Consider the following 27,383-nt stretch of genomic DNA (forward strand, 5'->3'; position numbering starts at 1 on the left):
TGCTTTAGGTCACAAGGGACCATTGCAAATCCAAAGTTCAGGCTGATCGCAATGGAGCACGGGCCGGCTACAGGGACCTGCTTGGGCCCGCTGAACACAGTACCTTGGATCCTGGGCGCAGTCTGTGCGGCAAAGCTTTGAGTTGTCCGGGACCAGTTCCAAGAGGTTGTGCGGCAAGGCTTTGCGTTGTCTGGCGTCGGTTCTGAAAGCCGTCAGCTGTGTGGTGAGGCTTCACTTTACTTCACATCAGATTTGGCAGAAATTCAGCTGCAGAACCCACTTCTAAGGCCCAGAACTCTGAGAGGATACCTCAGGCAAACGTAGGACATAGACGGCAGAGTTCAGCAGCACCAGCAGAACTGCAGGAAATCATTTGTGTCCCTGAGACTTCAGAAACAGAAGGCAAGCTAACAAGCTATTGCAGATCGGTTTGATGGAGGAGAGCTGAACTCTGCCTTCCCTCCAGAGTCATGGAGGTGCAAGCAGCAAGGCAACAAGAAGGAAAGCAGTCCTTCCAGAAAAACAGTCCAGTTGAGTCCTTTGAGCAGCTCCGCAGTTCTTCTGACAGAGATTCAGTGTAGGTTCAGAAGTGTCTGATTAAGGAGGGTCAGAGACCCAGTTCTTACTCCCAAAAGTACCTTTGATGTGGGGGAAACTTCAAAGAGTGGTTTTGAGGAGCACAAGCAGCCCTTTCAAACCAGTTCTGCCTGCCAGATTATCTATGGGGATCACCAGCATTTGTGTGGGGGTCAAGTCATTAGTTAATGTCCCGGTGTGAGCCCCACTTCCTTCAGTCTCCCCAGGCCAGCCATCGGAAAGCAGATTTATGCAGAGTGTTCAGCCACCCCTGACCTTCCTGTGTTTATGGCTGTTGGGGAGGAATGAACAAATGGGATCTGTCACTCCGTCAAGATGGGTATCGGAGACAGGCTAGAGGTCACATATAGCAAAATTAAGAGCAGAAACATGCCCAATGTCTAAAAGTGGCATTTCTGCACTAGTAGATTTAAATCCAACCTTACCAGCAATTATCACTAGTATTCCACCCATACCAAACATGATAAAGTTACTCCCCTGGGATCAGGAATTATTACTTAGAAGCACGTAAGGGAATTCCCAATGTTAGTCTATGAGGGGGAATAGGTCTCACAGTAGTGGAAAACGAAACAGGCTGTTTTTCACTAACAGGATATGTAAATATACAAGCACATGTCCCTCCCCTTGTTTACATAGCACCCTGCCCTCTGGGTTTAAAAGGGCCATCCTTAGGGGTGACATGTATGTAAGAAAAGTGGTAGCTTAGGGCATGGCAGGTAGTTTCACATGCCAAGTCACAGTGACAGCGAACTGCACGTGCGAACCCTGCCATGGCAGGCCTGAGACATGGTTGGGGGGCTGCTTACGTGGGTGCCACAATCAGTGCGGCAGGCCCACTAGTAGCATTTAATTTACAGGCCCTGGGGACCTTTAGTGCATGTTACTAGTGACTTATAAGTAAATTCAATATGTCAGTTGGATACAATCCACTGTTACCCTGTTTTAGGGGCGAAAATACAAGTACTTTAGCACTGATTAGCAGCGCTAAAACCCAGAGTTCAAGAGCCAGTAAAAATGGGTTCCGAAAATGGAGGGAGACAACAAGCAAAATTGGGGGAAGAACCTCCCAAAGCTGTCAAGTCTAAGGTGTCCCCCCAGCTGAAAGTGGGGAGAGCTACCCAACTCCAGGGAAGGGCTCTTCGCTAAGGCGGGAGAACCTGGAGAGACCGTCAGCAGTGGCGTGGTTTGCCCCCGGGCGATGCTCCACCATAAAGTCTATTCCCTGTAGTGAGATGGACAAACTCAAGAGTTTAGAATTCTCCCCCTCATCTGCATGAGCTATCTGAGGGGCATGTGGTCGGTCTGAGCTAGCAAGTGAGTCCCAAACAGGTATGGTCTCAACTTCTTCAGTGCCCAGACCACAGTAATCGCTTCCCTTTCAATGGCACTTGACCTCTGTTCCTGTGGAAGTAACCTCCTGCTAAGGAGGGGTGTTGGTTGGTCTAGGCCCTCCTAGTCAGCTGTGCTAAGACTGTCCCTGTGCCGTGCTCTGAAGAGTCCATCTGCACAATGAACTCCATGGAGAAATCAGGGGCCCCCAGCACCAGTAATGTGCACATGGCTTCCTTGAGGAAATCAAAGGCTTCCTGAAAAGCGGGCTCAATCATCCCTAAGGCTAACATCTTCGAGACTCCTTCCTGGATGCGGGCTCACAAACATTTTGACAACCTCAAAGCTTGTTCTTTACAGGGAGACTGCCTCTGGTGTCAATATTATGGTCACCCAGATGTGTGATGCTCGGGTGAGTGAGAACAAGTGGGCGAAGTGCCCCAGTAACTGGTAACAGTCAACTTGCTGGTCGAGGGCCAGGGAGGCAGAAAGGTCAACACCCTCCACTCATCCATCCATCATATTCCTGTGCAGAGAGAAGGTCAGGGGAAGGTGGACTCTCCTCTTCCAATCCCGCATGCTCACTTCGGACCTCTCATCGCCAAAATCCAATGAAATTGATGTAGCTATCATAAGTGACATGGAAGCACTTGGCAGATACGGGTATTTTGAAGCATATGCAAGGCAGGCATGCCCCTGCCAGCTTCTCTGAAAAGGTTTTGAATGTGCACTGGCATTGGTACAGCACCAGTTCAAACTGAGCGAGAGCCACCTCTGAGGCTGCAAGCGTCGCCTCGATTGAAAGTTGGGTTATCATGTCAGGTGGCTGGGAGAGGAGGGAGAAAGGAGACTGTTCCCTTTAAAGTGAGGTATATTGGATTGCATCAAACCTGCTGACATCACTTCCTGTGATATTACTCGGAGTGGCCCTTATTGTCTATGTTAATTAGTCCCCCACTGTTGTTCTTAGGGATAGGGCCTTAGTGTCTCATGAGTGAATCAGGGGAGGGGAGATATCAATGTAGGCCAGTCACTGCTCTGAGGCGGTCAGCATAACCTGGCCTGTGAAGACAAAAGGGCCACCACCGAGATCACTGCAAAATAAACAAATTGATGGACAGAATGCTGAAGAGTGCAAACATGTACCCCCAAGGATCTGGGTTTAATCCATCAGTCTTTTGCTCACCACACCACCCCAGTTTGGACCGAGCCATATGCAAATCAGTCTTGACCCTGTTCCTTGTGGGAACAGTCCAGCCCAAACTGCCAGGCCAGGTCCTCTCTGGACCGGAATCAAGCATCCTAGGACCGGTTTCGGGCTATTAGCCCTCATCAGCCAGGTAGCTTGAATCCAGTGGCGTAGTGAGCACGGGACCCACGTCCGGGCATACCCTTCCCATTTAAGGCGACAAATGCAAAAGAATCAAATTCACAGCAGGGCCAAAAAAGAGGAAAGAGATAAGGTTTAAGTGACAGTGAAAATTGACGAAAGTGGCATCCCCCTTTCCCCCCTTTATACCCCCAAGAACATTCCATTCCCGGACTGCTTTTAAGTTCTGCAAGACAACAAGGGAATGGGTGTGTGATCTAAAACCAGTAACACACATAGTATGAGTAGCCAAGATGGCAACCGTTATTTGAGTCACGCTCACACTGCGGGTACAGACAGTAGTGTCAGGCAGAAAAAGAATAGTGCAGCAGCTGCGCTACTTTCTGTTACGAAGTAGCTCCTGTTAGACACAGCCTTTAGAAAAGGGCGGGTGGGAGCAGACGGAGGAGGGGGGGAGGATCACGTAGGGCGCCAAATGTGGTTTCGCCCAGGGCGCTATCTGAGTAAAGGCGGCCCAGATAACTCCATCCAAGCCCCCCTGTGTGAGTGCTCACAAAATATCCCGTGTCCAGGCCACCGTTGGTGCGCGTGCTCCAAATATCAGAGGTCATAGACACCCTGTGGGAGCTCTCTCGAAAAGTACCCTGTCCCGGAAATACTCTCTGTCCCGGTAATTGTGTGGCAGCCCTCTCAGAATACCTCTTCAGCGTCATCCTCTGTCAACACTCGCGTAATGTTGCCTCTTGTGTGCCCAAGTAGTCCTGTGTGTGCATTCACTTGTGACCTACCCCTGTCCAGGCCACCTTACATGCACATTCAAGAGACGGTCCCAGTCCAGGCCACCCTGCGCGCGACTTGCTCCCTGTCCAGACCCCCTGGGCGGGGTTGGATTGGGATTAAAAATCGGCCCGGGCACACATAAAAAATCGGCCCATATTTGCATAATGCCTTCCCTCAAATCACTGCTTTCAGCGTAATTTTACATAAAAAAGGGGGGGGCGGTAAAAAAAAAATGCACACATCAGTTTACACTAGTGAAACACACCTTAAAACAAGTGAGGCCACTTCTGCTCAGGCCCCCTGCCCCGCTCTGTATGCCTGCATTAATGGGAGGCTCAGCGAAAGAAAAGGGGTGACACCTCTACCTGTTGCTGATATACGGGAGGTAATGAGCGCCCATCTCCCTCCAGAAAGGCCACTCAAACACCCACTGGGCCGCTGGCGGTATAGTCGAACAACAGAGACGCCGCCCAAATCGGCCCCAAGGCTGCTCAAAAGCAGCCCTCAGCTGGAACTCGGACCCCGGCCCCTCGGGCATTGCCTGAATACCCCTTTTACCAATCCGACGCTGCCCTTGGGTGCACCTTGCTCCCTGTCCAGACCTCCTGGGTGCACCTTGCTCCCTGTCCAGATCTCCCGGGGGCACTTGCTCCCTGTCCAGATCCCCTGGGTGCGACTTGCTTCCTGTCCAGACCCCCTGGGTGCACCTTGCTCCCTGTCCAGATCTCCCGGGGGCACTTGCTCCCTGTCCAGATCCCCTGGGTGCGACTTGCTCCCTGTCCATGCCTCCCTGGGCGTGCCTTGCTCCCGGTCCAGACTCCCTGGGTTCACCTTGCTCCCTGTCCAGACCCCATGGTTGCACCTTGCTCCCTGTCCAGATCTCCCGGGGGCACTTGCTCCCTGTCCAGATCCCCTGGGTGCGACTTGCTCCCTGTCCATGCCTCTCTGGGCGTGCCTTGCTCCCGGTCCAGACTCCCTGGGTTCACCTTGCTCCCTGTCCAGACCCCATGGTTGCACCTTGCTCCCTGTCCAGATCTCCCGGGGGCACTTGCTCCCTGTCCAGATCCCCTGGGTGCGACTTGCTCCCTGTCCAGGCCTCCCTGGGCGTGCCTTGCTCCCGGTCCAGACTCCCTGTGTTCACCTTGCTTCCTGTCCAGACCCCCTGGTTGCACCTTGCTCCCTGTCCAGATCTACCGGGGGCACATGCTCCCTGTCCAGATCCCCTGGGTGCGCCTTGCTCCCGGTCCAGACTCCCTGGGTGCGACTTGCTACCTGTCCAGACCTCCCTGGGTACGACTTGCTCCTTGTCCAGATCTCCCGGGGGCACTTGCTCCCTGTCCAGGACAGCCTGGGTGCGACTTGCTCCCTGTCCAGACCCCCTGGGTGCACCTTGCTCCCGGTCAAGGCCTCCCTTGGTGAGCATTCTCAAGGTCTTCCGTACCGGTCACCATGGCAGGCGCACAGCGGGTGGTGCGGTGTGGACGGGCCTCCAGGCCCCCCTGCCATGCAAACAGTGGACGGTCGGGTGGGGAGGATGGTCAGGGTCGAAGGAGGAGTTCTGACCTTGGGAAGTCTGTCCCTGCCCTGGATAGATCTGCACCTCTACAGCAGGAGACGCCCCACCCCCCACATTGGGAACGCATCCTGCCGCCTGTCTGCACTAGAATCGATTAAAGAGGTAATCCGAGGATCCCGTCGGGATTAACCGGAGCTCCTCCAGAGCCCCCCACAGCCCCTCCCCCCGCCTCTGCTTCCGCATTTAGCTCGCGCTCGGCCCTCGTGCTGCTTCACTTCGAGGTGTAAGATCTGCGCTCTGCCAGAGGCTGCACGTCACTGGCCTGGGACGCAGCATCTTTCAGCAGCACAGATGCACTCCAAGGCACGCGGCACAATCATGAAACGCAATAAAACACGGCAGAATCCTGTGCTTGGGTGGGGCAGCCACAGGCTAGTGCTGGCCAGGCCGTATAGGATATTCGCCCCCTTTCAGTGCCCCCATGTTACTGCAGTGTGCTGCCGCATCAGAGTCAATATCGCAAAAGCACATATCCGTGTAAAGTTATCACAACCCAACTCCATCTGCACCTAACACCATCTTCGCCCATAAAACATCATCTCTAGACTCCAGCATCATCTCCACCTAACGCTGTCCTTATGCAACAGCATCTCAGCCAAAACCACCCCCACCCAACGGCATCTCCACCCAACACTGTCTCAATATAATACCATCTCAGTCCTACAGAAAATTCCGCCCAATCGTATCTCTAAACACCATATCTACTCAACTCCATCTTAATCTAACAGCATCCCAGGCCAACACCATTCCCACCTAACGCCACCTTCACTCACGGCATGCCCACCTACCACCATCGCAATCCAGCACCATTTCCACCTAACACTCTCTCAATCTACAAAATCTCTAATCCTCACCATCTTGACCCATCACACTCTCAGTCCAGCACTCTTTCGAGCCAACATTAATTCTTGGAATCACTTAACAGCAAGACTCCAAAATTAATGTCTAAGAGAATAATTAAATGCACTCCCATAAGCAGGCTAAACTCTAAAAGTTATCCATCCTGTCATCACCGATCACTTTGTGGAAGGCTATCTCGGCTCAACCCCACCAACTTGGACCAAATGTATTCACTGTCTCCAAAATATGTGTCGTTATGTTATTTTCAGTAAAGCTCTAAAAACGGGATATTTCCATGGTCACCTATCCACGGCTCTCTGTTTAAGTCTTCTTCAATACTGCCAGGAGGCCTACGGTTGGTAGTGTGCTTTATAAACACAAACTCAAATCTCTGCCTAACCCCGTCTACATCATCACCTTTCACAATCCAACGCCATCTCCACTAAACAGCTTGTCTGCCCAACACCATCTCAATCATCAAAACATCATCTGAATTCAACTTTCCCTACCTTACTCAATCTCAACCCACCATCCTTTCAATCCAATAACCTCTCCACCTAACTTCACCTCTTCCTGATACCGTCTCAGGCCAAAACAATTTGCATTCAACACGATTTCCACCCAGCACCATCTCCCTCAGGTTAGGTTTTTATTTTGTTGAGTATGCAATTCAGTGAGGAACCTCATTCCTATGCTAAGGCAGGTCAGGTAAACCCGTGCAGCGCAGTTAACAGGACACTGGTGCTGTTCTACTTTCCGATGGTTGTTACATATTTTTGGCATTCTTGTTTTTGCATCTTTGCTCGCTCCCATGTGCACATCCTTCTAAATAGTAGGTCGCTGCAGAGCCAGGGCTGGCTGGCCAGTCTCTGTTTTCATTCCTGCTTAATTTCATGTATGTTTTCAAATTTAGTTTTGCTAGGGGCCATTTGCAGGGCTCACCTGTTAGATAGCTTTAAGTTGTCTGGTAGGTCTCAGCCGCTTGTGGAGCATACCAAAAACATAAAGAGGGCTTAGAGCACACCATTTGCTTAGTATTATTTGGCTCTATTGCCGCACTCATTTTCTAGATTCTTATTGAATGGCATGGCTTTCTTTTGTTGGGTTTGTCTCACCTCTGGTTTCTACTATTGAAAATATCAATATTTTGACCCCTAAAGTTTTAACTTGGTGTCTTCATCAAGACAGAGGGTTGTAGCACCGACAATATTTGATAGCCCAAATCAAACCTTCTCAAAACGTAGATCTCTCAATGTAAGGAATCAGAATCAAATCCGCTCCATTCAAAAAGTTTCTCGCACTCAGCTTCAAAGTAATACGGGCTGTAGAAACACTAATCTATTGACGGTGTCTTGAGAGGATTAACGTAACCCTTGCAATATTATGAAATCGCAGTAGTGGATTTGATTTTGAGTCCTGAATTTGGGGAACTATGTTTTGAAAAGGTTTGATTCGGACTATCAAATATAATCTGTGCTACCACTCTGTCCTGATGAAGGCCCCAGGATAAAACTTTAGGAGTCGAAACGTTGACATTTTTGTATTTGTATTTGTATTTGTAGGTATACTTTTAGAGCGCGATCCTGTCACCCAGAGGGCATCCTGGCGCTTGAAGTTCGGTCAACAACACTTATCGCTGCTCAGACATTTCTAGGAAAGAGATGCGTTTTTAGGGCTTTCCTGAACGGATAGTAGTCCCTATGGCTTCTCAAAGAAAGTGGCAGGGAGTTCCAAAGTTTGGCCGCTGCAACACTAAACGAGCGGTCACCCATCCTAACTCTCTGGAACCTTGGGACCACAAGCAGTTGTGCCGAAGAAGAGCGGAGAAGCCGCGGGGCAGAGTACCTGGCAAACATATTCTGCAGTGGCACTGGGCCCTGTCGGTGTACTGCCTTAAACACCAGGCACGCCGCTTTATACAGTACACGCAGGTGCACCGGCAGCCAGTGTAGGTCCCTTAACGCTAGGGTGGAAGAGCTGAAGTTAGGGCGAGAGAGAGCCAACTTGGCGGCCATATTCTGCACCCGTTGCACCTTCCCCAGCAGATTTTTTGGGGCCTCTAGAAGCAGCGCGTTGCAATAGTCTAAACGACTCAGTATGGTCCCGTGAATTACTTACGGCCTGGCCTGGGCGGGGAGGAGGGGCAGGACTTTACGCAGTATGCGTAGCAGCATCATGCACGAAGAGATGGTCTTGTTAACGTGCATGTCAAGCTGTAAATTTGGGCCAAAGATCACCCCCAAATTGCGGGCTGACTCCGCAGCCAACACTGGCTCGGGGAAGGTGGCAGGCCAAAAGTTCTCTGGGAGTGACCGCGGGATCCGGTCCATGGAGCAGTGAAGTACCTCCGTCTTTGTGCTATTAAATTGTAGGGAGTTGGCCCGCAGCCAATCCGCTGTGGTTGCCATACAACAATGGAATGTCTCCAGCGGGACATTTTTACTAGTGGACTGTTATTCTTTGTATTTTTGTTCTCATTCTCCAAATTTGAGTCATGGTGAAAAAATTGCAGCAGTAATGGGTCCACAGTGTTGTTCATTACTGCTTTATATACAACACCAGTGCACCATTTTTTCACTTGTGCCACAACCCGCATTCACAGCGCGATTTGCTGGAGCACATACAACAAAACTTGTTCTTATGTCTGTGTATTCCAAATGATTCTAGAGTAAACACATTTAACTGTATCTCTATGATTATGAAAATTAATAATTTGTCAAGCCAAAGGAGTTTAGGCTTAATACTTCCTCGCAGGGAACCATTGTCATTTCATATAGGCTGGAAAGGTGCCTAGGATACCGGGTTATTATATTGCTCCGGCTGCTAGAGTGTGGCCGTTCCTTTCTGCATTTACACACCGGTAGGAGGTGACAGTCAGCAGCTGTAGGCTCTCTCGCCTCTAGCACCTTTTGAACCCACCAGCACCACTTGTCTCTCATCTGTTGTGGAACTGAGACTGGAAATTCAGAGGCGTCAAAAGCGAACCTTGATTCTTGTACACAAATAAGTGCAAATGGCCTATGGCTTGCAGTGGAACTCTCCTCCCCCAAGACTGCGTCAATTCATAGCAGTGTCTCCATGAGACCAGGAGCCTTTTTTCTTTGATCGACCAGTCGTTTTCAGCCACAAGGTCAACAAAAGTACACCAAGCCACTGCCACCCAAGCATCTCACTTTCAGTTACTAAAAGATATACCCCATCAGTGGTAGCAAGCGCTATATAAATGCAAACCTTATTCCCCCTTTATCCCTCCGCTATCCTTCTGAATCCAAATAACTGACTCACCTCTCCACCTCTCAAATTACTTTCATATTTCACTATACTAATTCAACACTAATCCTTCTTGGGTTCCGGAGTAGCGTGCTACTCGCCGAAAAAGGCGCTTCGACGCCTCATCAGGGATAGTAAGCGCTATATAAATGCAATTACAATACAATAAACTAGCACAGAGATGTATGCTCATATAAGCTGGGACCAGTTGTTACAAGGAGTTACGCAAATAGTTTGCCGGAATGCAAACAGGGCAAAATCCACACATTTTATAGTACACCTCTGGAGAGGAATTCGTTTTCGAAACCAACCAAAATATGTTCAGTGCGGGGATGGAAGAAAAGGAAAGATATCACTAACTTAACACAGAACAGAGCTTGTGTTCAGCCTGCCAGAGAATCCATTAATCGCAAAATACATTTAAAAAGGCCGGGTATTGCACAGCGGATCAGCCAATCAGAATGGTCCTTTCACCGTGGCCTAGCCTTATTTAAAACTGTGAAACTTGTCTGCTACTAAAGGTGCCTCGGTTTCAGCCTTTCATCATTTGTGGATGCTGCGTTGTCGGCCAGTTAATAAACAGATCTTGTTTAAAAGCTTATGCATCCGTTTTAAAGCTCCCAACAGCTCAGGTCCTTTTTAGGTCGAAGCTACAAAAGACCTATTGTGGCCTTACCATTGGTTGGCATTATTGTCAATCTCATTTGTCTGCTTCTTAATCAATTACTTTTGTTGCCCCCGCTTGTCCATCTTGTGTTTGTCCCTCCCCCGGAGCATGTCCTCTGTACCATCTCTCTGACGGACTGGCTTCTATCCTACTACTGCTCACTTTTAGAGAACTACTTTTTGTGTTTTTGCTTAGCACTCCATGAGAGTGCATGTATTTTCCAGCCCTGTCTCTCTTGTGCTGCCCCCCCAAAATACCCTCCATCCAGTGCTGCAAGCTGTCTCTCATGTGCTGTTTCTCCTCGCCAAACTCTCCTGATCTATGTGTTGCTTTCTCCCGCATGTGCTTCTCCCTCAATCTCCATATTGATTTTCCCATCACCCATCACACTCTATGCTTCTTTCCACACCCACCCGCTGCCCATTACTCCCTCCACTCCCAATGACCCTGTTTTTTTAGTTTTTTTTGCAGGGCCAGGAAAAAAATGATTGTGGCACATCCACCTAAGTTTTTTTGCACAACTTCAATTTCATATATTTTTTTCCTGGATCTGTAAATAAAAAATACATAGTATCCACGTCATTTCATAGGCATGCATGTGAGATGACACATGCATGTGCCTACTAGATCACATTGCTAGCCGCAGCGTTGCAACTTTTAAAAACATATTTATTTAGCCATCTCTTGCCAATGAAGTACAGCATCGCTAAAAGGTATTGGCAACATTAATAAGTCCCAATATGTCTCAAAGCTGAGAGCTAATGGTTTGTCCATTGCTTGGTTTCATTTGCCATCTTCTTCATTGGTACTATCCATCTAGTCCTCTTCGTTCTCCTGGGGTCTTTTTTCTTCAGGTATCTACATTGAACCAGGTCTGTCAAGAAAGTTGCTCCTTTGCTTATCTGACCTGTGTCCTTAAACTACAGGTCTTAGGTTTCGGAAGCAGCTTAAAGCATGGTTGGCCAGATGTATCAAGATTCCGTTTTGCGAATCCTAAATAGCGATTTTTTGAGAATCGCTATTTAGAATTCGCAAAACGGAATGTATGTACAAAATCGCAATTTTTTAGCGATTCCTTATTATTCTTTATTTGCGTATTCGCATTTTGAGAATTCGCAAATAAAGAATAATTTCCAATGCATTCCTATGGGCCAGGAGGCCCATAGGAATGATAGTGCAATAATTCTCAAATTGCGAATTCGCAATTTGCTAATCGCAATTTGAGAATTATTTCAAGGGTGCAGGGGTGTCTCAAAGACACCCTGCTGCACCCCTGAAATCTACATGTGTGTGCATGTGGCACACATACATGCCCTATGGGCATGTATGTGTGTCACATGCCACCCTCACAAATGCCAAATAGGGCATTTTTAAAAGAAATCACAAATTACCACCAACTACGAGTTGGTGGTAATTTGCGATTTCTTAACAAAATCGCAATTGTAAAATGTTTCATACATATCATTTAAGGAATCGCAAAATTTTCGATTCCTTAAATGCTATGGCAAAATAAGGAATCGCAATTTTTTGCGATTCCTTAAATTGCGATTATTTCATACATACCAGAAAATGCTAAAAGGCTGTTTGCGAGTCACAAATGCCGAAATTCTGTGAATTTCGGCCTTTGCGAGTCGCAAAAGCCTTGATACATCTGGCCCGGTATGTTAAGAGCAGCAGATGGGTCCAATAATGGAGGATGCCTACTGGCCACTGCGCGTCTTTATAAAGAAATTGATATAGAATGGAAGTATTGGTGAAAAGAATGACCAATCAGAATTGCTAACAAAGAAATGCTCTTTCATAAATCTTATATGCCAACCTTTCAACCAATGGGAATGCGGTTCTGGGTTTAGACAGTCCAACAGCCAATCTGCAAGAATTTGACAGATACTGCCAAGTAGCAAGTTGGAGTTAGCAGCAGTCCTTGGATAACTGCAGAATATTATTTGTTTTTGGCGCCATTGTTCATCATTTTGCGATTTATCGATGCAGATGCTGTAAAACGTGGATTCGCTCGCGGGGAAAAACACCCAGTCCTTACTGCAATGTCCGTGGTCCTTTCTAATATAATCTAGTTTACAGTAAGAAAATGAAGCCTGCTTTTATTAGGGATATTACAGTGGCATATGTACTATAGTAAAATTAACCATTCTTTTTGCACACACCACACAGATTGAGCGGTTTCTCTTGGCTTCAATAATAACCCTTGTTAATATGAATATTCACATAATGGCACAAGTAGAAAACTATTCCTTTTGAACTAAAAATGAATAAGTGCGAGGCAGATGCTATTGGAGTGTGACACGGGGAACATCCTAAACAACGAAGTCTCAACAACGACTTACGTTTTCAACGACGTCTTTACAACGAACCACGATGAACAACGAAGACCGGAACCACGAAGACTGGAAACCACGAAGACCGGAACCACGAAGACTGGAAACCACGAAGACCGGAACCACGAAGAATGAGGAAGTCGTGGTTTAGGCAGTAGTTGTTAGGTCATACATTCACCTGCACAATATCCCACAGCATGTCAGCAAGGAGAACTGGGTTAACCTCCAAACTGCTCAACTTGTGGCTTCCTTTAGAGCGCCTCCATAAGTGGTAAAGGAGCGGTAGTTGAGTCACCATAGATTGAAAACATTTCACTTATTTAAAGAAACATATTATTCCAGCCTTGCTGAATATCATATTGGGCTTGGAAATACCACGCAGGTTAACACTGGATAAAGCGAGGTGTAAACAACCCCCCCACATGTATGCGCATAATAAGGGTAAAGATTATTACCTTAGGCTGAGGTCTATCCTTCTAAGTTCAGCGCCCTAAAATTTACTTCCGGCAACAACAAAAAAATGATGTTTTCCTCTATCCTTCATTTGATGTATCAGGATACTATAAACAACCACCAGCAACACTGCCAACAGCTATCCCCATAGTATACCTATGGAAAGGTCTTCAGTAATAGTCCATTCCAGGGATAGCTCCCCACCCAACAAAAGCTTACAACAGAACACTAAGGGCCAGATGTAGGTAAATCTCATTTACCGATTCATAAATACCGAATTTTACCGATTCGGTATTCATGAATCTGTAAATGAGATGTAGGTAAAAATTCGGTATTTTTTACAGAATCGGTAAGATTCTGTATTTACCAATTCGGTAAATACCGAATCGGTATTTGCTATTGAATCCTATGGGCCTTGAAGCCCATAGGATTCAATAGCAAATACCGATTCGGTATTTACCGAATTGGTAAAAATACCGAATTGCTAAGGGGGACAGGGTGTCACTTTGACACCCTGTTGCAACCCTGTAACTGGCTTTTGCGCCATGTGGCACACATACATGCCCTTAGGGCATGTCTGTGTGCCACATGGCACAGGTGTACATGCACAGATGTGCATGTACACAAGAATTCGTCATTTACCATGCAATTGTATTGCATGGTAAATACCGAATTCTAAAGGCTCTGTAGCACTGATAGAAGTGCTACCTACATCCCAAAATACATTTTCGGTATTTTTACCGAATGGTAAATTTACTGAATCTGTAAAATGTACAGAATCAGTACATTTACCGATTCTGTAATTTTACCGATTCGGTAAAATTACCGAAAATGTACGTTTTTTTAGCCCCTATATCTCCATAGCCCTTTACCGGTCGGAAACGGCCGAAAATCGGTATTTTCGGCCGTTTCCGACCGGTAAAGGGCTACCTACATCTGGCCCAGAATGTTTAAAATCAATCTTTTAAAACATTTTCTTTTTGTATAATATGAACAAAAGGCCAACGTTATTTTTCACTTTTTTTTAAAAGAGTTATGTGAATCACAGCTGTCCTCTTATATCCTAATAAATGGAAGAATACTGAAATGTAAAAATCTTTAACCTATATCTACTAATATACAAGCTACATTATAGCATCTGCCTAATTTAGAAAAAAAACTCAACATAAGGCCACTGGTCTTTCTCACCATATGATGTGGCCTATTGTTTTAAATTCACCCCTAAAAAAAAAAACAGAGGGAAACTACAAAGAAGTAACCTGTATTATTGTTTTACCATTCCATGATGGCCGCCATGCAAAGAAGTAACCTGTATTATTGTTTTACCATTCCATGATGGCCACCATGGTGATAATTAGTCAGTGAGCAGTGAATCAGTACTGTGGAGCAAGTGCTTATAAAGCATCTGAAAAATGGATAGCAGATAAAAGAAGTTAACACTCTTTTCAGTAGCATCAATTTTTACATGCTTGTGTCTGTTTGATCTTTAGTACAAAAAGAAGCACTGGCAAAGCCAATAACATGCAGTACAAACATCTCACCTATTGGCTTAAGCAATGATGGATTACAAATCTGTTTAGCTCAAGCTTACATAGCTCAAGTTTTTTTCTAATGGATAGATCTTGAATGTTTTGTTTGTGTTCGGTCTAATTTAATCTGCAATTCCACAGACTGTTCCACAATATGGAGATTTCTGCAATGCAGAATTAACAAAGGAAGGAGTATCACCACCGAGACCTTAACAAAAGGTTCTGAATGGGATGTCAATGAAAAAAGGAAAAAATTCCTTTTATTAAAAACCCCTCACTCACCAACCTGGTTGGTGACATGCTTCATCATCAGGGTCCACCCTGACGGCCGAGTGCTAATCAGAGTGTGCTGCGACACCTGAACTACAGTGGAGCTGGGTTTTTTGAGTGTAAAGTGCAAAAAGTGGTGTTAAAAATTGTCCTGGTATGACCATTTGAAAAAACTTTATTCAAAGGCTACTGGACAATATTAAAAAAGGGGTGAGAACATACTAATAGGTGATTATGACCGTGAGTATCTATGTGAATGGTCTACATGTTTCAACCTTAAAGGTAAATCACAGGTTTTCGTCAGGACCAGAAACAAAGAAAATGAGTGGTCTGCACACACTAACGAGCAGCCGCTCCTAGATTCCTTTTGCCTAATTGCAAAAAATCGGCAATAGGCGTAGGCTCAAACCTAAATAGGCGAGGAAAAAGCAAGACCTGTGGGAGGAACAATGGAAAAGCAGTCACAAACAAACAAATTACGTGCCGGTAACATAGTGTCGACTCTCACGTGTCTGCATGCTTCATGCGAATCCCATTCTGATTATACAACCAACCAATACTGTGCTCAGAGCACATAAACGATTGTACTTCATTTTTATGGTGCTTGTTTGTCGTATAGTAAAAGCTGGCAGGTGCCATATGTTAGCACTCTTTCGCTCACTCAGACACACTAGATCAATGGTGTGCATGGTGGCAGTAATTGTAATTAGATAAGTCACTCACATCCAAGTTATGGGTAGGTGACCCATCAGAACTCACAGACATTATCGGGAGCTGATATACTCAACTTCTTCAAAGTTACTTCTAATTAATTTGATGCCTTACCATCGTCCTTCATCAAAGCTCTCTCTGGGGACTCTCTTGTTACACATATTTCCCACGGCCAATGCTTCCCTCACTCAAGGCATCTTCCCAGAAGCTCTCAAGACAGGCCAGATCTTCCCACTCCTAAAGAAGCCTACACTAGACCGAGATGATCTTGCCTATTACTGTCCCATCACTCACCCACCATTCATCTCAAAATACTTGAAAAGGAAGTCTATGTTGGACTTCAAGGCTAACCCTCTCTGGCATTGCTATCAGTCTGCCTTCAGACCACGCTGCAGCACGGCGACGCCACCTTACACCGTAGGCGATGCGGTCGTGACCACGGATGAACATGACCCCTGGCTCCTGGTATTGCTGGACCTCACAGCGGCCTTCAACACAGCTGACCAGCTCACTCTCATACGTACCGTGGAGTCTCACATGGGATTCACTAGAAAAGTCCTTCACTGGTTCTACTCCAACCTTTCCAACCGACACCAGTTTGTTCATAGAGGCACCTCCAGGTCACAAGAGTCCCTATTTCCTGTGGAGTACCCCAGGGTTCCGTACTGTCTTCTGTCATTTTCGGTCTTTACATGGAGCCCCTTTGTGCTCTACTCACAGACAACAGCATTAAGATTCCTCAGTACGATGATGATTATACCCAACTCTGCTTTAATATCTCTGCTACTTCAGACATCCACTGCCTCAAACACTGCTTCCACATCATCCTGACCTGGGTGTGCAGCGCCTACCTGAAGCTCTACCCAACCAAGACAGAATTCACGGTATTTGTCAAGAACAATAAACAAGATATAGTACAAACTGGCTAAATGCCAGGAACCATGACAGCTTCGAACCCTAAATTTCATTGAATACCAAGTCACTTCGATGAACGGTAGACACTAACCTCACTCTTAACCCCTTGGGCGCGGCTGCGATTCTGCATCTGTGCGGCACATTCCGATCGCAGGTGCAGTCATGACGGCCGGGAGCCGTCATCAGCACACGAGCACTGTGTGCCATGACGGCTCCCGGCCGTCATCAGCATGGAAGGGGTTAAAGAACACAATGCCAAAAAACAAAAAAAACAAAGGCAGTCTGCCACACGCTCTTTCTTCTTAAGAAAGTCAAAACATTTCAGAAAGAAAAAACAAGACAGCAGGTCTTTTCCATCTATGCTCCAAGGATAAGGAGCAACATCCCCATATTCACCTGGACAGCCTCAACACTGCTCTAATTTAAGGGGGTAGATAAAGACTCGCCTCTTTAAAAAACACTCCATCACAATGCATTAACTATCCACATCACAGCCTCCTCTCTTATTACTCGTTGACCTTCTGCTTGTCTTTGACCATGCAAAGGACTACGCTGCCGTTTGCCTAGATTCACGCTAGAGAAATACCATATACATACATACATAATGGTAGAAAAGCAGTCTGCTTCATTTTTAAATGCTTTTAAAGTGCACACTATTGGCAAAGGAAGCAATAACACACTATACCGCCAATAACAAGTACAGAAATACAGGAGATGTGGTTGAGAGGATATCGTTGCTTTGTTGATGTAAACAATAGTTCGACACTTACTTTAGCCTGATCTTTACTCATCTTTCTCTCCATAGGGCTGTTACACGGTTCAAAGTCCATCATCAGCCAATATGTTGGCAGAGCCCAGACAACTGAAGGTATCGAAAGTAAAGGTGCTATGAGAGTGAGGGGAGGCGGTTGTAAGGGTTGTTGCTGTGGTCTAAGGGAGGTCATGTGCTAGAAAAAAGGGAGATGCTCTCGTGGGGATGGGTCCTAGAAATGGAGGCATAGTTTACTTTAGATGCATGCTGGTATAGGGATGTGGTCTGGGTGAGATGTGATCTATTGAAAGAGATTTTGTCTAGTGTGAAGACGTGGTCTGGTGGACGAGGTGTGGTCTTGTGGACGAGGTGTGGTCTGGTGGAGAAGATGTGGCCTGGTGAAGGACATGTGGCCTGGTGGAGGACATGTGGCCTGGTGGAGGACATGTGGCCTGGTGGAGGACATGTGGCCTGGTGGAGGACATGTGGCCTGGTGGAGGACATGTGGTCTGGTGGAGGAGATGTGGAGTGGTGAAGATGTGGTCTCTTGGAAGAGATGCGGTCTGGAGGAGATGTGATCTATTAAAAGAGATGTTGTCTAGTGGGGAGGTATGGTCTGGTGGAGAAAATGCGGTCTGGTGGAGGAGAGTGGTCTGGTGGATGAGGTGAGGTCTGGTGGATGAGGTAAGGTCTGGTGGTGGAGGTGAGGTCTGGTGGTGGAGATGTGGTCTGGTGGTGGAGATGTGCTCTGGTGGAGGACATGTGGCCTGGTGGAGGAGATGTGGTCTGGTGGTGGAGATGTGGTCTGGTGGTGTGGTCTGGTGGTGGAGGTGTGGTCTGGTGGTGAAGGTGTTCTCTGGTGGTGGAGGTGTGGTCTGTGGTGGAGGTGTGGTCTGGTGGTGGAGATGTGGAATAGTGAAGATGTGGTCTTTTGGAAGAGATGTGTTCTGGAGGAGGTGTGGTCTCGCAGAGGAGAGTGGTCTTGTGGAGGAGATGTGGTCTGGTGATGGAGGTGTGGTCTGGTGATGGAAGTGTGGTCTGGTGATGGAGGTGTGGTCTGGGGTGGAGGTGTGGTCTGGTGGTAGAGATGTGGTCTGGTGGTGGAGAAGTGGTCTGGTGGTGGAGATGTGGTCTGGTGGTGGAGGTGTGATCTGGTGGTGGAGGTGTGGTCTGGTGGTGGAGGTGTGGTCTGGTGGTGGAGATGTGGTCTGGTGGTGGAGATGTGGTCTGGTGGTGAAGGTGTTCTCTGGTGGTGGAGGTGTGGTCTGTGGTTGAGGTGTGGTCTGGTGGTGGAGATGTGGAATAGTGAAGATGTGGTATTTTGGAAGAGATGTGTTGTGGAGGAGATGTGGTCTCGCAGAGGAGAGTGGTCTTGTGGAGGAGATGTGGTCTGGTAATGGAGGTGTGGTCTGGGGTGGAGGTGTGGTCTGGTGGTAGAGATGTGGTCTGGTGGTGGAGATGTGGTCTGGTGGTGGAGGTGGAGGTGTGGTCTGGTGGTGGAGGTGTGGTCTGGGGTGGAGGTGTGGTCTGGGGTGGAGGTGTGGTCTGGTGATTGAGGTGTGGTCTGGGGTGGAGGTGTGGTCTGGTGGTAGAGATGTGGTCTGGTGGTGGAGATGTGGTCTGGTGGTGGAGATGTGGTCTGGTGGCGGAGGTGTGGTCTGGTGGTGGAGGTGTGGTCTGGTGGTAGAGGTGTGGTCTGGTGGTGGAGATGTGGTCTGGTGGTGGAGGTGTGGTCTGGTGGTGGAGGTGTGGTCTGGTGGTGGTGGTGGAGATGTGGTATGGTGATTGAGGTGTGGTCTGGGGGTGGAGGTGTGGTCTGGTGTTTGAGGTGTGGTCTGGGGGTTGAGGTGTGGTCTGGGGTGGAGGTGTGGTCTGGTGGTAGAGATGTGGTCTGGTGGTGGAGATGTGATCTGGTGGTGGAGGTGTTCTCTGGTGGTGGAGGGGTTCTCTGGTGGTGGAGGTGTGGTCTGGTGGTGGAGATGTGGAATAGTGAAGATGTGGTCTTTTGGAAGAGATGTGTTGTGAAGGAGATGTGGTCTCGCAGAGGAGAGTGGTCTTGTGGAGGAGATGTGGTCTTGTGGAGGAGATGTGGTCTAGTGGTGGAGGTGTGGTCTGGTGGTGGAGGTGTGGTCTGGTGGTGGAGGTGTGGTCTGGTGGTGGAGGTGTGGTCTGGTGGTGGTGGTCTAGTGGTGGAGGTGTGGAATAGTGAAGATGTGCTCACTTGGAAGAGATGTGTTGTGGAGCAGATGTGGTCTCGCAGAGGAGAGTGGTCTTGTGGAGATGTGGTCTACTCTAGTAGAGGTGTGGTCTCTTTGGAAAGATGTGGGCTACTGGTGGGGATGGTGCATTATATTGGAGAGGACTGGTTCTAGTGCAAGAGATGTCCTAGGAAGAAGAATATATGGCCCCTTGCATCTGTATCGGAGGAGGAGATGGGATCTTGTGGGTAAAGCATCAGCTGTGTATACAGTAAATCTGTTGTGTTTTTTAACCTGGCTTCACCCCCCCCCCCCCCCCCTCAACCACACTGCGCGATTCTGATCATATCACTTCGTTTCCATGTGCCCTCAAGAGGAGTCGTTAATTTTTGCTTCTAGCGTCATGAGGGTCCCTATACAAAGTTGCATGTGTATATGTATAGATGGGGGCAGTGTGCACATACTAGCGAAGTAAAAAAACACAAAAGCATGACACCGCAAGGGCTGTCTGCCGTTCATTTGCACAATACATCACACGCACCTAGATGTCCTTGGGCGCACAGCATGCCAATATAACCCATCTCAGATAGTACTAATCTCATCCATATGATAACATGCGGAGTATATAGTTTCGCTTTTAAACATATGCCCCGCGGGTTACACCTAGCTCTGCAGCATGCGATGAACCCACGGGTCTACCTTGGGCGCTTGAGCGGCCCTCCCTCCTGCCTTGCCCCTTTGATGGTGGGTGGCAGAGGCCGACTGCTCTCTGCAGCATGCGCCGGACCCACGGGTCTACCGTAGGCGTATGGGCGCCCCCCCCCTGCCGTGCCCCTTTGATTTCGAGTGATCGAGACTGACTTACCCGAGGCAGCTCATCCTTCAGGCTCGGTGGATGTCCTCCGTCCACACCATCGCTCGGAGCTCACAGTCCCGGGGCCCCTTGGAAGCGGGGGGCAGACGGGCAGGCCACGGAGACAAGGGGGCGACGCGGGTCCATCCTGTCAGCCGAAGCCGGAGAAGGGGCAGCGGGCACCAGATAGGGTCAAACTTTTAGTGCACCTATGGAGATGCCAGTGACCTGGTCAAGGGCACGGGGGATATGCAACAGAAGTCTCGGGGGGTGGGGAGGACGGGTTGGCACAGCACAGCCAGTGACGCGGACTTCGGTGGCATTCGGGGTGGTGAGTGTTTCCACACCAGCAGCAACGCACTCCTTCTGAAAACTGTTCAACTGTCTGCTGTCGGAAGCAGGCGGGGGCGCAAGAGGGGGCTATCCAAGGAAAGCTACATTCAGAACAAGGGCGGCGTCCAATCAGAGAGCGGGGCTGGGAGAGGGATGCAGCTTAGACAGCCGGCGCATCTGGTCCTGATGCGAGAAGAGTGCGGGCTCTGCCAGCTGAGAGCCGTCATCCTGAAGGGACCGCGCGGGCGCGGAGAGCATCCCACCCGCGGGCGCATCCCACCCACGGGCGCAACCCACCTCCGCAGCACCAGAGGCGGCCTGCGGCAACCCACTCACAGACACTGCTCACCCCCACCGAGCTATCGCACGAGAACCCGTACCAACGGGCACATCCTAGAGCGGCGCCCGCCCTAAGGGCGTCCCGCTCACAGACACGGCTCACCCCCACGGGAGCCCCGCACAAGAACACCCACAACCAGGAACTTCCCACAGAGGCGCCCGCCCTAGGGGCGTCCCACTCATACACCTCTCACCCCCACGGGAGCCCCGCACAAGAACACCCACCACCAGGAACTTCCCACAGAGGCGCCCGCCCTAGGGGCGTCCCACTCATAGACACCACTCACCCCACGACAGCCCAGCACAAGAACCCCTACTAACGGGCACAACACACTGAGGCGCCCGTCTTAGGGGCGTCCCACTCACAGACATAGCTCACCCCCACGGGAACACCGCACAACAACACCTACCAATGGGCACAACCCAAAGGGGCACCCGCCCTAGGGGTGTCCCGCTCACCCCCACCACTCACCCCCACGAGAGGCCCGCACAACACCCACAACCAGGAACTTCCCACAGAGGCGCTAGCCCTAGGGGCGTCCCGCTCATTCATCTCTCACCCCCACGACAGCCCCGCACAAGAACACCCACCAATGGGCACAACCCACAGAAGTGCCGCCCTAGGGGCGTCCCACTCACAGACATAGCTCACCCCAACGGGAGCACTGCACAAAAACACCCACCAATGGGCACAACCCACAGGGGCACCCGCCCTAGGGGCGTCCCACTCATACACCTCTCACCCCCACGGGAGCCCCGCACAAGAACACCCACAACCAGGAACTTCCCACAGAGGCGCCCGCCCTAGGGGCGTCCCACTCATAGACACCACTCACCCCACGACAGCCCAGCACAAGAACCCCTACTAACGGGCACAACACACTGAGGCGCCCGTCTTAGGGGCGTCCCACTCACAGACATAGCTCACCCCCACGGGAACACCGCACAACAACACCTACCAATGGGCACAACCCAAAGGGGAACCCGCCCTAGGGGTGTCCCGCTCACCCCCACCACTCACCCCCACGAGAGGCCCGCACAACACCCACAACCAGGAACTTCCCACAGAGGCGCTAGCCCTAGGGGCGTCCCGCTCATTCATCTCTCACCCCCACGACAGCCCCGCACAAGAACACCCACCAATGGGCACAACCCACAGAAGTGCCGCCCTAGGGGCGTCCCACTCACAGACATAGCTCACCCCAACGGGAGCACCGCACAAAAACACCCACCAATGGGCACAACCCACAGGGGCACCCGCCCTAGCGGCATACCACTCACACACACCGCTCACCCCCACGAGAGGCCGGCACAAGAAAACCCACAACCAGGAACTTCCCACAGAGGCGCCCGCCCTAGGGGCGTCCCACTCATACGCCTCTCACCCCCACGGGAGCACCGCACAAGAACACCCACAACCAGCAACTTCCCACAGAAGTGACCACCCTAGGGGCGTCCCACTCACGGACACCGCTCACCCCCAGGACAGCCCCGCAAAAGAAACCCACCAATGGGCACAACCCACAGAAGTGCCGCCCTAGGGGCGTCCTACTCACAGACACCGCTCACCCCCAGGACAGCCCCGCAAAAGAAACCCACCAATGGGCACAACCCACAGAAGTGCCGCCCTAGGGGCGTCCTACTCACAGACACAGCTCACCCCCACGAGAGCCCCGCACAAGAACACCCACAACCAGGAACTTCCCACAGAGGCGCCCACCCTAGGGGCGTCCCACTCACAGACATAGCTCACCCCCACGGGAGCACCGCACAACAACACCTACCAATGGGCACAATCCACAGGGGCACCCGCCCTAGGGGTGTCCCGCTCACCCCCACGAGATGCCCGCACAACACACACAACCAGGAACTTCCCACAGAGGCGCTAACCCTAAGGGCGTCCCACTCACAGACACCGCTCACCCCCAGGACAGCCCGCAAAAGAAACCCACCAATGGGCACAACCCACAGAAGTGCCGCCCTAGGGGCGTCCCACTCACAGACATAGCTCACCCCAACGGGAGCACCGCACAACAACACCCACCAATGGGAACAACCCACAGGGGCACCCGCCCTAGAGGCATACCGCTCACACACACCGCTCACCCCCACGAGAGGCCGGCACAAGAACACCCACAACCAGGAACTTCCAACAGAGGCGCCCGCCCTAGGGGCGTCCCACTCATACGCCTCTCACCCCCACGGGAGCACCGCACAAGAACACCCACAACCAGTAACTTCCCACAGAAGTGACAGCCCTAGGGGCGTCCCACTCACGGACACCGCTCACCCCCAGGACAGCCCCGCAAAAGAAACCCACCAATGGGCACAACCCACAGAAGTGCCGCCCTAGGGGCGTCCTACTCACAGACACAGCTCACCCCCACGAGAGCCCCGCACAAGAACACCCACAACCAGGAACTTCCCACAGAGGCGCACGCCCTAGGGGCGTCCCACTCACAGACATAGCTCACCCCCGTGGGAGCACCGCACAACAACACCTACCAATGGGCACAATCCACAGGGGCACCCGCCCTAGGGGTGTCCCGCTCACCCCCACGAGATGCCCGCACAACACCCACAACCAGGAACTTCCCACAGAGGCGCTCGCCCTAGGGGCATCCCGCTCACATACACCGCTCACCCCCAGGACAGCCCCGCAAAAGAAACCCACCAATGGGCACAACCCACAGGAGTGCCGCCCTAGGGGCGTCCCACTCACAGACACCGCTCACCCCCAGGACAGCCCCGCAAAAGAAACCCACCAATGGGCACAACCCACAGAAGTGCCGCCCTAGGGGCGTCCCACTCACAGACATAGCTCACCCCAACGGGAGCACCGCACAACAACACCCACCAATGGGAACAACCCACAGGGGCACCCGCCCTAGAGGCATACTGCTCACACACACCGCTCACCCCCACGAGAGGCCGGCACAAGAACACCCACAACCAGGAACTTCCCACAGAGGCGCCCGCCCTAGGGGCGTCCCACTCATACACCTCTCACCCCCACGGGAGCACCGCACAAGAACACCCACAACCAGGAACTTCCCACAGAGGCGCCCGCCCTAGGGGCGTCCCGCTCACATACACCGCTCACCCCCAGGACAGCCCCGCAAAAGAAACCCACCAATGGGCACAACCCACGAAGTGCCGCCCTAGGGGCGTCCCACTCACAGACACCGCTCACCCACAGGACAGCCCCGCAAAAGAAACCCACAGCCAGGAACTTCTCACAGAGGCGCCCGCCCTGGGGCGTCCCACTCATACACCTCTCACCCCCACGGGAGCACCGCACAAGAACACCCACAACCAGGAACTTCCCACAGAGGCGCCCGCCCTAGGGGCGTCCCGCTCACATACACCGCTCACCCCCAGGACAGCCCCGCAAAAGAAACCCACCAATGGGCACAACCCACGAAGTGCCGCCCTAGGGGAGTCCCACTCACAGACACCGCTCACCCACAGGACAGCCCCGCAAAAGAAACCCACAGCCAGGAACTTCTCACAGAGGCGCCCGCCCTGGGGCGTCCCACTCATACACCTCTCACCCCCACGGGAGCACCGCACAAGAACACCCACAACCAGGAACTTCCCACAGAGGTGCCCGCCCTAGGGGCGTCCCGCTCATACACCTCTCACCCCCACGGGAGCACCGCACAACACCCACCACCAAGAACTTCCCACAGAGGCGCCCGCCATAATAGGGGATCCTAAAGCAGCTCCTCACAAGCGAATCCTACACACTGCACGTCCCATCCACCATGCTCCCCACAATATACCCCACAACAGAGACATTTCACTCAAAGGCACTTCACACAGAGACAACTGCCACAGGAGTGTTCCAACCACAGAGACCTCTCGCCTACAAGGGAACGCCTTAAAAATCCCACCCACCTGGGCACCCCCTCATGGGTATTACAACATTCTTGAATCCCGCAGAGACATCCCACTCACTCTGACATCTTACCCACATGGGCATCACAACCACCTTGACATCCACCTGAGACACCCCACTCATATAGACATCTTACCCACATTGATCTCACAGCAATCTGGGCAACACACCCACAGTAACCTCTCACCCACCAGAGAAGCACCCCACAAGCACATCCCAATCATGAGGCATCCTTCGCAGACATTCTACCCACAGGGGCATCACACCCACCAGAGTATCCTCCCGAGAACATCTAACCCACAGGGGCATCACACCCACCAGAGCATCCTCCCGAGAACATCTAACCCACAGGGGCCTCTCACCCGCCACAGCATCCTCCCGAGAATATCTAACCCCCTGAGGCCTCACACCCACCAAAGCATCCTCCCGAGACCATCTAACCCACAAGGGCATCACACCCACCAGAGCATCCTCCCGAGAACATCTAACCCACAGAGGCATCACACCCACCAGAGCATCCTCTTGAGAACATCTAACCCACAGGGGCCTAACACCACCAGTGCATCCTCTCGAGAACATCTAACCCACAGGGGCATCCCACCCACCAGGGCATCCTCCTGAAAACATCTAACCCACAGGGGCACCCCACACCCACCAGAGCATCCCCACAAGAACATCTAACCCACAGGGGACTCACACCCACCAAAGCATCCTCCCGAGAACATCTAATCCATAGGGGCATCACACCCACCAGGGCATCCTCCCGAAAACATCTAACCCACAGGGGTATCACACCCTCCAGAGCATCCACACCCTCCAGAGCATCCCCACAAGAACATCTAACCCACAGGGGCCTCACACCCACCAAAGCATCCTCCCGAGAACATCTAACCCACAGGGGCATCACACCCACCAGAGCATCCCCACAAGAACTTCTAACCCACAGGGGCATCACACCCACCACAGCCTCCTCCCGAGAACATCTTACCCACAGGAGCATCACACCCACCAGAGCATTCTCCTGAGAACATCTAACCCACAGGGGCATCACACCCACCAGAGCATCCTCCCGATAACATCTAACCCACAGGGGCATCACACCAATCAGAGCATCCTCTCGAGAACATTTACCCACAAGGGCATCACACCCACCAGAGCATCCTCACGGGAACATGTAACCCAAAGGGCATTACACCCACCAGAGCATCCTCTCGAGAACATCTAACCCACAGCGGCATCACACCCACCTGGGCATTCTCTCGAGAACATCTAACCCACAGGGGCATCACACCCACCAGAGCATCCTCACGAGAACACCTGACCCACAGGGGCATCACACCCACCAGAGCATCCTCACGAGAACACCTAACCCACAGGGGCATCACACCCACCAGAGCATCCTCACGAGAACACCTAACCCACAGGGGCATCACACCCACCAGAGCATCCTCACGAGAACACCTAACCCACAGGGGCATCACACCCACCAGAGCATCCTTGCAAGAACACCTAACCCACAGGGGCATCACACCCACCAGAGCATCCTCACGAGGAAACCTAACCCACAGGGGCATCACACCCACCTGAGCATCCGCTCGAGAACATCTAATCCACAGGGGCATCCCATCCACCAGAGCATCCTCGCGAGAACATCTAACCCACAGGGGCATCACACCCATCTGGACATAATCTCGAGAACATCGAACCCACAGGGGGATCTCTCTCATCAGAGCATCCTCACAGGAACATCTAATCCACAGGGGTATCGCACCCACCGGGGCATCCTCTCGAGAACATCTAACCCACAGGGGCATCATATCCACTAGAGCAGGGGTCTCCAAACCGGTCCTGGAGGGCCGGATCCATGCCAGATTTTTTGGATATCCCCATTGAGATACATGTAGTAATTTTGAAAATCTGGCATGGATCCGGCCCTCCAGGACCGGTTTGTAGACCCCTGCACTAGAGCATCCCCACAGGAACATCTAACCCACAGGGGCATCACTCCCACCAAAGCATCCTCCTGAGAACATCTAACCCACAGGGGCATCACACCCACCAGAGCATCCTCTTGAGAACATCTAAAAACCCACAGGTAGTTTCGGGAGGATGCTCTGGTGGGAGTGATACCCCTGTGGGTTAGATGTTCTCGTGATGATGCTTTTTTTCGTTCCAGACTTAGTATCAATTGGTCCTTTTTTTTCACTTGTCACTCTTTTTGGGCATTACACTTGGTGTATACATGTTAGCTTTCCCCCTCCCCAATTCGTTCTTATTCCCTTTTCTTTTCAATGACTTTCACTTTCAGGTTATTCATCGGTTTCTGCCTTGTTTTCGTTACTATTGGATTGACACTATTTAACAATAGCTTGTTGTCGTATCTGTCATAATGTAGGTCTACCTGT

At 50.8% G+C, this 27,383-nt stretch overlaps 1 protein-coding gene across 2 annotated transcripts in view; it reads right to left on the reverse strand.

Annotated features, from left to right (window-relative positions):
- The window catches only part of GRID2IP (Grid2 interacting protein), a 321,403-nt gene that overhangs the window by 187,269 nt on the left and 106,751 nt on the right, over positions 1–27,383 (reverse strand). Inside the window, exon 1 of one of the 2 annotated variants that reach the window (XM_086942376.1) lies at positions 20,418–20,769. The exons of the other annotated variant lie outside the window; for it this stretch is intronic. Within the exon in view, the coding sequence (XP_086798502.1) occupies positions 20,418–20,431 (14 nt within the window). The 5' untranslated portion in view covers positions 20,432–20,769. Of the gene's footprint in view, positions 1–20,417; positions 20,770–27,383 lie in introns of those variants that run through there. 2 annotated transcript variants of the gene reach the window in all.

The sequence above is a fragment of the Lissotriton vulgaris genome, chromosome 10 (genome assembly GCF_964263255.1).
Source record: "Lissotriton vulgaris chromosome 10, aLisVul1.2, whole genome shotgun sequence".
Taxonomy (NCBI): domain Eukaryota; kingdom Metazoa; phylum Chordata; class Amphibia; order Caudata; family Salamandridae; genus Lissotriton; species Lissotriton vulgaris.